This window comes from Channa argus, chromosome 22 (assembly GCF_033026475.1).
Source record: "Channa argus isolate prfri chromosome 22, Channa argus male v1.0, whole genome shotgun sequence".
NCBI lineage: Eukaryota > Metazoa > Chordata > Actinopteri > Anabantiformes > Channidae > Channa > Channa argus.
Window position 1 is genome coordinate 7,568,016 of NC_090218.1, and position 13,832 is coordinate 7,581,847.

At 38.8% G+C, this 13,832-nt stretch overlaps 1 protein-coding gene across 1 annotated transcript; it reads right to left on the reverse strand.

Moving 5' to 3' along the window:
* Position 1: 1 nt before the first annotated feature.
* adad2 (adenosine deaminase domain containing 2) lies at positions 2-10,466 on the reverse strand. Its single transcript, XM_067492583.1, has 10 exons — positions 10,301-10,466; positions 8,776-8,899; positions 7,352-7,490; positions 5,494-5,622; positions 5,034-5,184; positions 3,870-4,040; positions 3,185-3,399; positions 1,827-2,061; positions 630-762; positions 2-475 (listed from the first exon to the last, which is right to left on the reverse strand). Exons 1-10 carry the CDS (start codon positions 10,450-10,452, stop codon positions 365-367), a joined length of 1,560 nt encoding a protein of 519 aa, XP_067348684.1. The 5' UTR covers positions 10,453-10,466; the 3' UTR covers positions 2-364.
* Positions 10,467-13,832: the final 3,366 nt, after the last annotated feature.

Genomic DNA, 13,832 nt, shown 5'->3' on the forward strand with positions numbered 1-13,832 from the left:
CTACTTCAACACAACTTGTTTTTTTTTTTGTCAGTGTGAGCTTTTGGCTATAGAATGACAGGGTGATAATGTTGCTTCATGCCAAATGTCACTTCAGAGAAATTGCTACCCATACTTACTGGAAGCCTTTAAGCAACCTGTTTCCACCCACATCTAATTCAAAGTGACTACTACACTGTGGTGCATAAGAGTAGGCTCTCATTTATTTTTCTCAGAAACCTACACAAACTGAAAACAATAACCAATGTTATACATAAAAACAAAAACGAGATTTGCTATTAAAGGATAATTACCACAGAACAACTAAAACTAAATCTAAAGAGGAACTTGAATAAACATCTACATTGACAGTTTTTGGAAGTGCTCAAGAACTAAAGCAGTCCACCAGCTTTTTTGAATTCCAGGAACCAGCATGGATGTTCATAAACTGTTGCTTGACCAGATCTTTGACACTCTGGTATACATCAGCTTCCATCTGTAAAGCAACAAACCAGTAATTTCAATCATGCATCACATTTGTCAAAAACTGAATAACAGAGTTAGACAATGTACTGGACATTCAGCTTAGACCTCCAATGCCACAGATCCCAGATAGAGCACTGAGTGTTAATGTAAATCATCTCACACACCTTGACACTGTGGTAGGTAGGAAGTTCCAGCAGATAGCCATGTCCACTCAGCTTTGCAACTCTGAGAAAGTAACTGTACAATGCTCTCTTGCACAGTCTGCTGGAGAAACCAGGCCCACTCACAGAAGGAGAGCTGGGAAATAAAAGGTCAAATAAATCCATTTCCATTCCAGGTTAGTCCTTAAACAATTACCAAACAATTACCAAATCACCAAAACATAATAATATGTTTTTGACCTGCATTACTTTTGGCTCCTTGGTCCCAGCAGAAACAAGCTGCAAACACCCTGATTTAGTTTATACTATGAAGAGTAGTTTATGGGCATACCCAGCTCTTAGGGAGCAGCATTTTTGTTCACTCACTGAATGTTCAAATACAACAGTTACTCTATTTTAGCTGTGTTTTTGGCCTCCACCAAAAATTAAAGATTATTTTGTCTCTCTAGCTCCTATATGCTCCACTTGGCTAACTTATTTTCTTGGTGTCCAGTGGGTTTTTAAACACATTACATAAAAAATGGCTGGCTGCTGCAGCTGAAGGCGATGCAATGAAACTGCATCAAAAACAGTACAATTGTTGTATTTGGACAGATAAAACTTAGTTAAAACTATTTTCAGTAGGTGTTTTTGTCATCCTTTCAGGCCCTCTTCATTTCACCCTGCACACTTTGTCCTGTATTCTTGTCCCTTCTTTTTTCCAGAAGCCTATTTTCTTATCTAGTTATAGTTTCTTTGGGACATGCTCAACCTTTAAGCCACACTGCTGCTTGCAACATACAGTTCAGGCTTTCGGACAGGAGCTGAAATACGCAGCTAAACTCTAAGCACCAAGCAGGATCGCAAATCTATTTATGGCGGTAATCTCTGCTCAAGGACATCTCCGCCTGTAGCGAGAGCAATGTCTGTGTCACTCTGTAGCTACTGGACATCAGCAGTTGTCTACAACTCCAATGCCAAGAGATGGCAGGAGCCCCAGGCATCACCGAGGCTGTCAAATGAGAAAACGGCATCAGGCTCTGCCAGCAGGAGTGGAAATGAGGTAGTGAGGTCAACACTCTAGTAAGTGGAGTACAGGATAAGAAACTGCACATTAGACATTTTCTTCACCTTTTAGATTAGTGAAATTTAAACGAGAGCAGTTCACTACACATCAGACCAAAAATTTATAATTATTTATAGAATGCCCTTGTATCTCACCCATCAACGATGAATCCCATGTCACTGTCCAGAACTTCAATGTCCCTGTCCCCAAGGCACCAGTTGATGCTGAGGTTGTCATGCTGCGGAGAGGTCACAACAGGCCCCACGTAGTCAGCACAGAGAAAGACGATTTTGTGCTTTTTGTAGGGCAGAAACACAAAGTCCTCCCATCCATCACCCAGCCGCTTGTTGGTGATATCAGACACTTCCTCATTTAAGGCCATCTGGCCCCCTAAGTCAAAGAAACAAAAACGTTTTTTAAAATAATATCATCTTAAAAGTAACAAAATCTAACACACATAAAATTACAAAATATAATTATAGTGAAAGTTTATCTCTTGTCCGTACAAATAGCATAACTCTACCATAGGCGGTAGATCAAAAAAGTGCCCTTTAAAGTGCCTCTATTGAACAAGATGCCCTCTATCCTCACAATTCTACGGGGCACACATCTGTATAGTTGCATCTGCAACCGTTCCGTTTGGTCCTCTGCACGGCTTCGTATCATTTCAGAAGCACTGCTTTCTTGTTATGAAGCCTTTTTATTTCACCTTGTTTTCACAGCTTCTACAATGGCACAGGAGACTACATGGTTTGTTTTTTGCCCGTTTTAATTGGGTGTATTGTTATGCCCTACTTCATTATCTACAGTTATGATTGACACTAATTTGGCCGCCTCACAGCCAGAAGGCCCTGGTTTCTTCCTACAGTCCAAAGACCTGCAGCAGGGCTGGGGTCTTTGAATTGGCCATAGGTGAGAATGTCAAGCTTGTCCGTCTCTCTGTGTGGCCATGTGATAGGTTGGTGTCCACCTTGCCTCTGCACAAAGACCTCACCACCCTTAACAGAATAGGTTGTTCAGGTAATGGATGGATGGATGAATTGGATCTGTGGCTGTGATTTAGCTCATACTTACAAACATTATGAAAAACACCCCATGCCAATATCTTAAACAAAGAACTATGACAGAAACATATATGCTTGTTCTGTACTGTTAGGCCCCCACTGAATTATTCAGGTACCCTCTAAGTTTTTTTTCTATCACGGCAACCTACAGAAGGCAACCAGTTAGCTTAGCAACAAAACTGAAAATGATCCGTTTAATCCTGGAAAATACTACCCACTAGCACTGCTAACGCTCACTAATCAAGATGTTATGTTATCGAGCAAAGTGTAAAAATAACAGCTTTTAAACACAGAATCATTAGTCAGACCATTTGTTCATTGTGAGGAGGAAACAGCTTGAAACTCATCATACAAAAATCCCTGTATTGATTTTCTCATGTACTGTATCACTCAGCAAGACAACAAATAAGTATGATTCCCAAAATATCAAATAATTTAAGCTGCTTTACCTAGCACCACGCTGCTGATGTAGACTGGTTGAATGAAGTGGCTCAGTAATGCTCCCTGAAGGCCCGTGACAGTCCAGCGGCAAAGCTTGTCACTACCAGACATGCAGCAGACACTGGCTCCCCAGACACTCGGGTCAAGGTATGCTACAGGAACAAGCGAGCCCTTGGCGTGATACTGCAGCTTCATAATAGTCCAGGTGTTGTTCACAGAGCCCCTGAGCAGAATTACACATTGTATTTTTTTCCCCCCACATTTAAAAATCACTCCAAATAAGAGCAAAAAAACTGATACTGCTCAAAATTACAAACACACATAATATATTGTGTGTTAGTGGCAAAATTCTACAGAGCCATTTTGTGTTGCCCAAAGTCATGTACAAACATTATGCAAACAAGAGAACTACAGACACTCAGTGGCCACTTTATTAGGTACAGCTATACAATTTAATAATTGAATGCAGCAATTTTTTTATATACAATGTAATAATTATATGCAGCTGTTTTTACACATCTTTTCATGATCTCCTTGCTGAAATAAAGTTTCAATAATCTTTTTGGACAGTACAGTATCTATTAAGTTTTCCAGTACAGATGTCCCTTTGAATAAAACTGTTGGGGTTTATCCCAAGGGGCCACAGAGTAAACATTTAAAGGGTCAAAGGAAGGGAATAGTAGAGAGTTTTACTTGAAGTAGAAGTTTTGAGCAGCTCCTTCAGGACACTGGTTGGTGTAAAGATGCAGGCTGATCTTGGGTTTGAGCTGTAGCTTGTGGCTGTCTGGGCTACTCTCAAAAATACTGCTCTCTTTAGCCTTTGGATCAGCATCAAAGAACAGCAGAAGCTGTTTGTAGAGAAACCTGAATGCAAGAAAGAAAGAAAAAAAAAAAGGCACTCTCACTTTGAAGCACACCAGCATTTTCAATGCACAAGATGCACAATGCTAAAATAAAGTTAGAATGTCATGACTTCATCGAATTATTTAAAAGGATAAGTCATTTATATATTTAAGTAAAGTTCGGATTTCTGAAATTAGGACCTGGGGCATTTTTTTACTTCAGCACTTCCAAAGCTACCATGTAATTACGGTCTAGACCATAAGTGTTTGAACACTTACACATTTTTCTTCTTCAGCACAGTTGATTCAAAATAAGACACAACAGCCAAAAACTTTAATTTGAGTAGGATTACATTCCAAACAACTCTTATTACATAGTGTCAAACTTGAAATGTGTTTAAGCAACTGCACACATGGCTATGCGTGTTGTTATACGCACACAAACACAATCACAATCACACGGACATAACTCGAGAGGTAATTCAGAGATGACATTTTCTGTAAATATAATTAGCAGAGACAACCAGGCAAGTGAAGAAGATAATAACAACTCACAACTACGACAACAGTAATAATACTTATAAGTACTCGGTTTGATAAAATAAACACTTGGGTACACTATCACAATCAATATGTTGAAACAATGCATAACACCTCATCTGTCAAACATGGATGTGGTTCTTGTTTGGCTTGAACTTGGTTTTACAGATGATTTTACTGGTAACTAAAGAAACAGGATGATTTCTGTACGCTCGGATTCAGACATATTAATCTAAACTAACTGAAAATCTCATTATTGAGCACAGCAACAATTATAAACGTATGGCCAATGCAAGAGAAGAGCTTTTTAGGCTGAAGAGGCAGAATTTTTTCGTTGGCTGACAGCTAGGCTGCAATCCACTTTTTGAAGACCATATCAGAGGTAGAGAGACGCAACACTCAAGGGCTACTCCAAACTTTCTTGAGATAACAACATGGTTAGTCATTCTGTAAGTAACTCATATTAAGTCCGTACCTTAGCAGAGCCCGTCTGGCAATGACAATGGCGTGGCAGTCATGGACCATTGTCCCATTGTAGCAGAGCCATGTGTTGCAGCTTGAGCGTCCAGCTCCCAACGCCACAACATTGTACTGCTCACGATGTTGACCTGAGGTATTCAGTGCTTCTGTGGAGCAAGTGAAACACTTCTTCCAATGTATTACTAATTTTTTGGTTCTATTAACAAGCAACTGCTAGAGAAAGGACAACTGATATGAGCCAAAGTAATAAGTGATGATATTAGCACATTTTGGAATATACAGAAACCCAAAAGCTAGTAAGAGTGAAAGGCCATTCATTTGCCAAACCCCATCCATCTCCTTCCACATCACACTTTTTTTCTGGTATACAGAAAGGGATTACTAATTCAAAACATTTTAAAATCATGAAAATCAAATAAACAAGTTCACTGTCCCAATAAATACAGGGAGCTTACCTCTGGTCAAGACAAATGCTGCCATGTGGCTCTTGCAGCCATAGAAATCAGGACACATCTTCAGGAGCCTGTCAAACTTAACACTACTTATTGCTGCCATGTGATTCTTGTGCACATCAGTTTCCCAAACTGAAAAATAATCAAAGAATAGCTATATAATAATAATAATAATAATAATAATAATAATAATAATAATGAGGTGTTTGGTGTCAATGTCAGTGTTGTTTGGAGAGTATTTTAAAATATGATACAACATTTTGCTTGCCTTAAATATAACTGATAAAACAAATGTTGGGACCCTTTTGTTTATTGGTCAGACACAAACACACTAATTATACTTGTGTGAATTATTTTGGACAATATTTAAAAGCCCTGTAAATACACTACTAAAAACAAGTTAGGGATATTTGACTTTCGAGTGAAATTTATGGAAAATGTAAAACGTTTATGCTAGGGATATTATATCATAAAAGTAGGGCATTTGAGTAGTAGCACACATTTGTGATTTCTTCATCTCAAACTATGTATTGAAATAAAAGCTAACAGTGGTGGATATACCACAACAAAAAATGTCAATGTCTCGTGATGTCAAAATGTGAACAGCATGATGAACAGGACAGTTTAAATACAAACTGTCATTGAATCAGAACATTTTTGCAGTTAAACAACTTGTTAGAGAACAGCATGTTATACAATAAGTAGTGAAACATTAAACAGTTGGACACGAGCATTCAAAAGTTTAGAAAGTGCCAAATTAAGTTCATTTGTAAAGGTTATAGTGCATTCGGAAATGTCCCCCGAAAGTCGAATACCCCAAACTTTTTATGACTAGTGTAGTTACTGACCTTAGACTGTTTCTGGTAAAGCCATATACAGAACATAAATGTATGGGATTTCATCACAGAACTTCAGCATAAAAGAAATGTTGTAGTTTCTTTTAAGCCAAAAATCCTCTGGCAATGGTTGCGTTTCATGAAGTGCAGTTTGTTTAAGATGAGTGGAAAAACCCTGTGAAAAAGGCCTAATTATTGAAGAAAATAGTTTGTGCTCCTGCCTTTCTCTTCACCACCCTGAACATCTCCAAGTCTAGGTAAATACAAAATGATTTAATTATAGTCTTAAGTAAATTAACTTAGATGGTTGATACACGATCCTATTTACTTTTACTTAATTTTAGATTAATACGTTTTTTTTGAAGCCCTGACCTAAAGATAAAGAAACAAATGTTTCTTTCAAAAGGGTGACAATTCTCCAGTAGTACTAATTTATCGTACTAATTGTATTCGAACAACTAAAAAAGTATAATATGAACTCAAATGAGGCTAAGATTATGAACAGGGTTGTAGCAAAGAAGACATCTGTAATTCCTTGAAATATCATTTAAAGAAAAACCTATTATTCTCGGCACAAGGAGGAAGGAAACATGTATTTAGAGAAAAGACATGTCCTGTCCTTGGAACCTTCATCTGAAGCAATGTTTTCTGATGACAACAGCACAGCTGGATCAGAGGGCATAAGATTCTCGGGGCATACTTCAAAGTGGAGTAACAGAAATACTTCTAGGTCAACTGACTCTCAATCTTATAACATTGAAGTATAAGGGAGCTGAAGGCCAGAGCTGTACCACAGAATACAACTTGGTTACAAGCTGCAACAAGTAGCCAGTTTAGGGAGTGAAAACAAATGAGCAGTGTTGGAAAACCTAAGAACACCAGACGTGTAGCACCATTCCTAACTAGATGCAGAGCTTTGTTCAGAGCCGGAGCTCCATGGAAAACTGAGGACTTCCACAGATTTAAAAAGTTGTCAGGCAGGCAGCTCAAACACGATTTTGGTTAACTACCAAATACTAATTCACCTCCAGTCTTAGTGCTGTTGTCTGGATTCTTGAAATCCATCATCTCGTTCACAAAAAGCTCTTCATCCAAGACTAAACTTTCAGTCGGTGACATACCAGTAAGAGAGAGAACAGATGGTTCCTCATCTGACTCTCGATCCTTGAAAAAACAAAAACAAACAATATTTTGGTTAAGAGTCACAGCCTCTTATGAACTTTGAACCTACTTCTCTGGTGCTTTAGGAAAACATGCTGTTATCAATACACTGTAAGCACATTAAAAAAAAAATTGAAATAAGTAGGACCATTTAATGAGTGTGATAAACACTCGGAATGTGGGGATGGTCCTGTAAGCAGCCCCAATTTCTATCTTTTTCCAAGGTGGTAAAATATTCACATTAAGCTGCACAGCCAATAAATTGCTTATGGAATCCATGTTGTCTACGAACATGACTCCTAAAAAAAGGAAGTCAATGACTTGCAGAAAGAGAAAAAAAGAGGGAACGGTTGGATGAAAGAAGGGATTTATCCATTGGTCCATGTTAAAGTAACATTTGCATTTTTAATAACATCAGGAAGATGAACGCTGAGCATAACATCGGAGTTATACTGCATTTTGGAAGCCATCAATTGTGATTTGCGCCGCATCACTGACTTAGTGTTCATGTCACATTAGGCAAATTGTGTGCCCAAACATCTGCAATTCGTTTAATTGCTGTTCCTTGAATTAATTTAATTTTTTTTTAAAGTATGCTTTACATTCTACTGCCACTGCTGTTACAGGATGGGGTCTCAGAGCAGTAATAAAATATGTAGCGAATGATCAACAACCCTTCAGTTTAACATAATGTCTGTTGTTTCACACCGATAGTTGATAATTACTTTATCTTGTAATGTCTTCTAAGCATTAGGATTGTCTGGTAAATTGTCCCAGAATCACAGATAAAATTAAGATTATTAAAAGTATGAAAACAAACTAGATTTTTTTTAAATTTGTCATTGCTGCACACACTGAATGAAATAAAAATTGCACAGGTCTTCTCTTCTTTCCCCACCGAACAATCTTCAACGGATTCACATTCAATCAGCAAATTCTCAACTGAACTCAAGATTCTTTAAAATCCAATATTGAAACCTATTCTTATGCATTTCTGTTGTTCACAGAGATGAGGTGAGTGAGTGCAGATGGTTTTGAAACCTGAAACCCAGTGTCAGACGGTCAAATAGTGTAGGGCACAGTCCCATCACTAAATCCCCCATTATTTCTCTTTGTCTGTAAAGCACAGAATCTTACAAGTTTTCACATACAATCTAACAATCTAACAAATCTATGTTTTCACACCAGCAAGTCTGAAAAAAACTCATCTTTTAGCATCACAAATATAATGAATATAGCATATGTCCTTTGCTATGCAACAGCATCTAGCTGTTTTCCATTTATTTACCTCATCTCCGAAGAGTATGTCTCCAGAATCAAGTTTATCTTTGAGTCTGGGGATAGAGACCTCCTCCATTCTGGGTCTGTCACCTTCTTCACAAAGTAAAGCCTCTTCTGCATGGTCATCATTTCTGCAAGCATGGGCAGTGTTTCTTTCAGTGTAACATACAGTAAACAGCAATCTGAAAAATAAGCAGCTGATCACTCAAACATTCCAGATGAATCTAAGTGAACATGTCAAAGTAAAAAGAGTAGATAAAGAAAATTCAACGACCTGTAAAATTAAACATGGCTTCCATCATTTTTATCACTTTTATTGTATTTTCAGGTTTACAGCTAAAAATGTATAAAACCTATAGGGAGACATCTTCATATTTAATTAAAGGTTTAATTGCTAGTAGGCAGAAGTGGAAAAATATGAAAAGTATGTCAAAAAAAAAAAAAGACGAGGTTTTAGAACACATTCAAACAAAGGACTTGACAAGTATCACAAACCAAATGAGATCCTGGGTTGTTCACTGGCCTAAAACTATGGGCGCAGCCATTAATGAGCTTCAATAAATGACAGCACTTGGAACTGGGCCCAATTTGGACTGGACACACTCGCCAGGAGGCTCCTCGCCAGCCCACACTGAAACCTCAGTAACAAGCAGGCTCAAAACAATAAAAGCTAAATTGCTGTTGAAGAAGAAAAGGTTAGAGCTTGGTTTTATTGACCTGAGCAATATAACAGAATCCCAATATTACTTTTTTGCCGAAGTGAAACCGAGAATTGGTTAAGTCTGTCCCAATGCAAGAAAAGTCATCTGCCATGTTTCAAATTGAGGTTAGAGATGCACCACTGTAGTGTGCTTAAAGGATAAGGTCATTGTTTTTTATTTTTTGTTATTATAAATGGATTCCATACAGAAATAAGTACATCAGCTCACCAGCCTGGTTTAGCCTATGTGTCTGTGCTTTAGAGACAAATGTAAATTTTATCTGCACTCCAGTAGCTGTAAAGCAACCTACCCTCATATTTCACAATCTCTTAATGAAGAAAGACTCAACAAGTACTGTACTGAATTTCAGCTTTTATTACACTAGCTTCTCACGCTAGACGTCCAATTTTGCGTTTGTTGAAAAATAAAAAGAAAGAGATAGTTAGGTTTTTAGGATTCACAAGAGGAAGATTGGTAGGAATGTACTGAGTTAAAGATTGAGAGCAATGACTAATCCTATGTCGCTAGTTTCTTCTGACCTTGTATTTTTAATGGTCTCTGAAAAGCAGTTGTTCTATAGCTCAAACGCAAAACCACATTCTATATTTAGAGACAGCACAGTCAGTGTGGCTTGAGCTTCAGCCTTTCGTTGGAATATTATTCCATTTACAAAAATATAGAAAGCAATTGTATTTGCTTTCAAATCTGAGGAATGCTCCAACTACTGAAAATTATGGAACCAGGAAGAATCTAAGAAATAAATGTCAATAGCTGGCTGTCCAAGCTGCGTCTACTGAAATTGCCATAAAGTTCAGCCATTGCTTACATTACCTCAGTGCAGTTGCACTTAAGTTAACTGGTACATCATCTGTCCCATGGACCAGAGAATGGTGAAAGTGCGAGCTTGGCTCATAGTCTGGAAGAGAATTCAATCTTGAAGCACCTCTTCTTGGGCTGTATTTAAATGCTGCCCATGTTGCCATGCTTTACAAGCTGACCTGCAGAAAAATAAAATTAAATAAGCATGAGGATTGCAGCTCTATGATATACTATGACAGTATACCAAAAAGGTGCTTCATTTTACTACTGTCCCACAATGTCCGACTTTTCTTTTACATTTTCTTTTCATTGTTTACGGTAGATATTGTTTGAAGCTCAGTTGGTAAAGGCAGTCGTCCACTGGCCACAGGGTCAGTGGTCCCCCTAACAGCCCATTCCCATCCCCAGCTGTGCAGTGCCGGTCCAAGCCCGGTAGAAATTGGGGAACTCACGGGATAAGTCGAAAGGACCAAAAAAATTAAATAAATATTCTGAAAGCACAGGTTCTGGTTCTCAAGCCTGCTCCTCAAGGACCCATGCTCTGCTCATCTTCCAACTAATCCTACATTACCCACTGCTGATTACTTGGATCAGATGCAAATTCACTTTGTCTTCCTCCACTCCATCCCCATCCAAGACGCTTCTGGTTAAAGAAGGCATAGGTTAAATGAATATCAGGAAATTCCCATGAACTTGGGGTTGATGGACTCTGTTTGGAATAACCAATTGCCTAAGAGTTAAAAATAGGGTGAGTTTTAAGAATTATTCTGTAATTCCAACTTCCAATTCTGAGGCTCTATCAATTTCGTTTTGTATAACGAGGAAAATCTGTCTTTGGATTTTGGACAGAAGACGCTGGTCAAAAAAAACAAACAAAAAAACACAAGTAACTTAATGTGTATTTTTATTATTTTCTCCCACCCCAAAATCTCGTCTATAATTAAACAAAAACGGGCCACAAATCGATTAAATAAACCAGTTAATCGTTCATTTTAGTCCCACAGTTGACCTGACGTTAGTTTTCTCCAGTTGTTGCTAGCGCTAATCCGTTTAAGCTAGCTAGCTAGCTAGCGGCGAAGCTAATGTCATCTTGCGCTAACACATGGCAGCCGGCTGACAATTACTATCATCTGGGCAAATGAAAATATAAAAGACGCAACGTTTAAGATGAATTAGTTAAACTAAACCTAGCAGACTTTTAGCTAAACTTCAAGTGCTTTCTTTCGTTTTAACTTCTGGGAACTTTAGCACGAAGTGCGCTAACGTCAGTGCTCACATGGACAGACGTCTCCCAAAAATGTCCAGATGCACCATTAATCACAGGACAACCCATTCTGTCGTTTCGTGTCGTGTGGATATTTCCACCGTCATGCTGAGCACCTTTCTGAAAAACCTACCTTCAGTCCTCCTGGGTCTTTCCTCTCAGAGTGACTCGCAGTGACTACGTCCAGAGCCGCACTGCAGGTTGGGCTGAACTTGACAGCGTGTGGAGGCGCACAATCCCAGCACAGTGCGACTGACGCGGTGTAACCTGAATAAATAAAAACCCACTCATAGAGGGTCTTATTGCTTAATGGATGATTGCTGCTGAGTCACTGCTTAAACAAAATGTGGTTTGTGTTCTTCCTTTGAGCAGGGATCAGCTGTAACAAGGCAAAGCGAAAGTTCACAGTGACACCATTGAAACAGCTGTTTACATAAAACAATTTGCAGCAAAGCACTTACACAGAGTGATATTGTCGAAGGTTATGTGGATTCCCATGACAAAATAATAATCCAATCCAGTGGTGGCAATTGCTCTGCAGTTTAAGGTCCACTTACATGATGTCACGGGTTGTCAAAGGATGGATGCAAAATGATGTTTAGACCAATATTCAGATGCAGTGTAAATGGCCACTTATATAGCGCTTTTATCCAAAGCCCATTCACACATTAACTCATCCCCTGACCCACCAAGAACAATGTGGGGCTCTGCATCTTGCCCAGGGACACTTCGACATGTAGCCCGGAGCAGGGAGTGAACCACTGACCCTGTGGTCTGTGGACAACTGCCTTACAAACTAAGCTGCAGCTGCCCCTTACATATAGAAAGTCCAGTCATGTCTGTTGCACTATCTATGCCGAGGTTGCAATTTAGAGTGAATGTAGGAAACAGGAGAAAAAGAAAGAGCATATATGACATGTTTTATGTAAAAAGAGTAAATAGGTAAAGAATGGGTTGGTGATATCTATGAATTTTAAATCAGTACGGCTGCGCGCGCACACACACACACACACACACATTCATATTCATACGAACTGAAACACCTAAGGCATGCACGGAAAAGCTGCCATGATGAAATGATTATGCAGTTGTTAAAATTAAACCTCTCTCTCGAACACACACACACACACACACACACACATAAACACACACTCGTCTAAGCCACCTAACTGTGCGTCATTATTTGCAGAATGGAAATGCTCCCCTGATCATTGTGCGGCTCAGGACTGAACTCTATTTCCTCTCCCTTCACTCGGGAGAAAGCCTTCGTAGCTGTTTTTCCTGAGCCAAATGAAGCCTTCTTTATGAGCGTGTGTCTCACACGAGACTGGGAAATGTTAAAACACTCCCATCTCAAGAGACCCTGCTGAAGCGCAATAGAAACCATCCCACGTGTCATTTTCATTTTAAATACCAGCTATTCCCTCCCTGACCCCTCTCTTTGTCTCTTTCAATTCCCCATTCTCTTCGTAGCTATGTCTTTTTCTTTTTTCACACATTCCCTCACAAGCTGAGAAATGTCTCTGCTTATTTTTTAATGGACGAAAATTAAACAGCTCGATTCCGTTTTTTTCCCCTACTTCTTAGAGACACTGTTTCCCAAATATACTGTCACAGCTTTTGTGTTTGAGTATAGACAAGCAAAAACTGTGAAATACTGAGCCCGAGACCGTTTTTTCTAAACGTATGTTGTTGTGTGTGAAAAAACACCACTATGCAGTGTTGATGAGCACCTATTTTGATGCAGACTGTCATGAAATGGCACCATTATGTAATCATTCATGTTAATTAATGTTGGAAATGGAAAAAAAAAGCCAACATATCATCGCGCTGCACTTACTGTAACACTGACATCCTCCATCTGCAGACAGCCTACATGCAGTATACACTGTGGTTAGATCTGCCAGAAAGTCATTACTAAGTGGTCCTGATGTAACACCTGTCATGGCATTGTTTGCAGAGGTGAGTTAAGCTGCATGTTTCAACTTTATATGCTTACTGACTCATATTTTGCAGAATTACCGTCTCCTCTTTGGGATGCCATCTCTCTCGGTTTATGCATGTTTTCTCACTGTGTCTTGCGGTTTGATTGTATACCAAGTGTAGCGTACATGTATCATTTTAACTGGACTAAGACCATTAATACTTGTTGAAGATTGATTTTCCAGTCCAATTAAAATGTATATGTTTCATCATTTATTGTGACAGCTGTACGAGGAGGCCATGACTTTGTTAAAATCAAGCTTGAATTTTAAGGGTGAAGAAGAGTTTAAATGCATG

What these genes read in the sequence shown, in the direction of transcription:
- adad2 (XM_067492583.1), bottom strand. Translation starts at nt 10,452, where the DNA reads ATGGCAACATGGGCAGCATTTAAATACAGCCCAAGAAGAGGTGCTTCA. An exon ending in AGCATTTGTCTTGACCAGAG is followed by an intron (nt 5,185 to 5,493) that starts GTAAGCTCCCTG and finishes CTTGCTCCACAG; the next exon opens with AAGCACTGAATACCTCAGGT. An exon ending in CATCAGCAGCGTGGTGCTAG is followed by an intron (nt 2,062 to 3,184) that starts GTAAAGCAGCTT and finishes TCTTTGACTTAG; the next exon opens with GGGGCCAGATGGCCTTAAAT.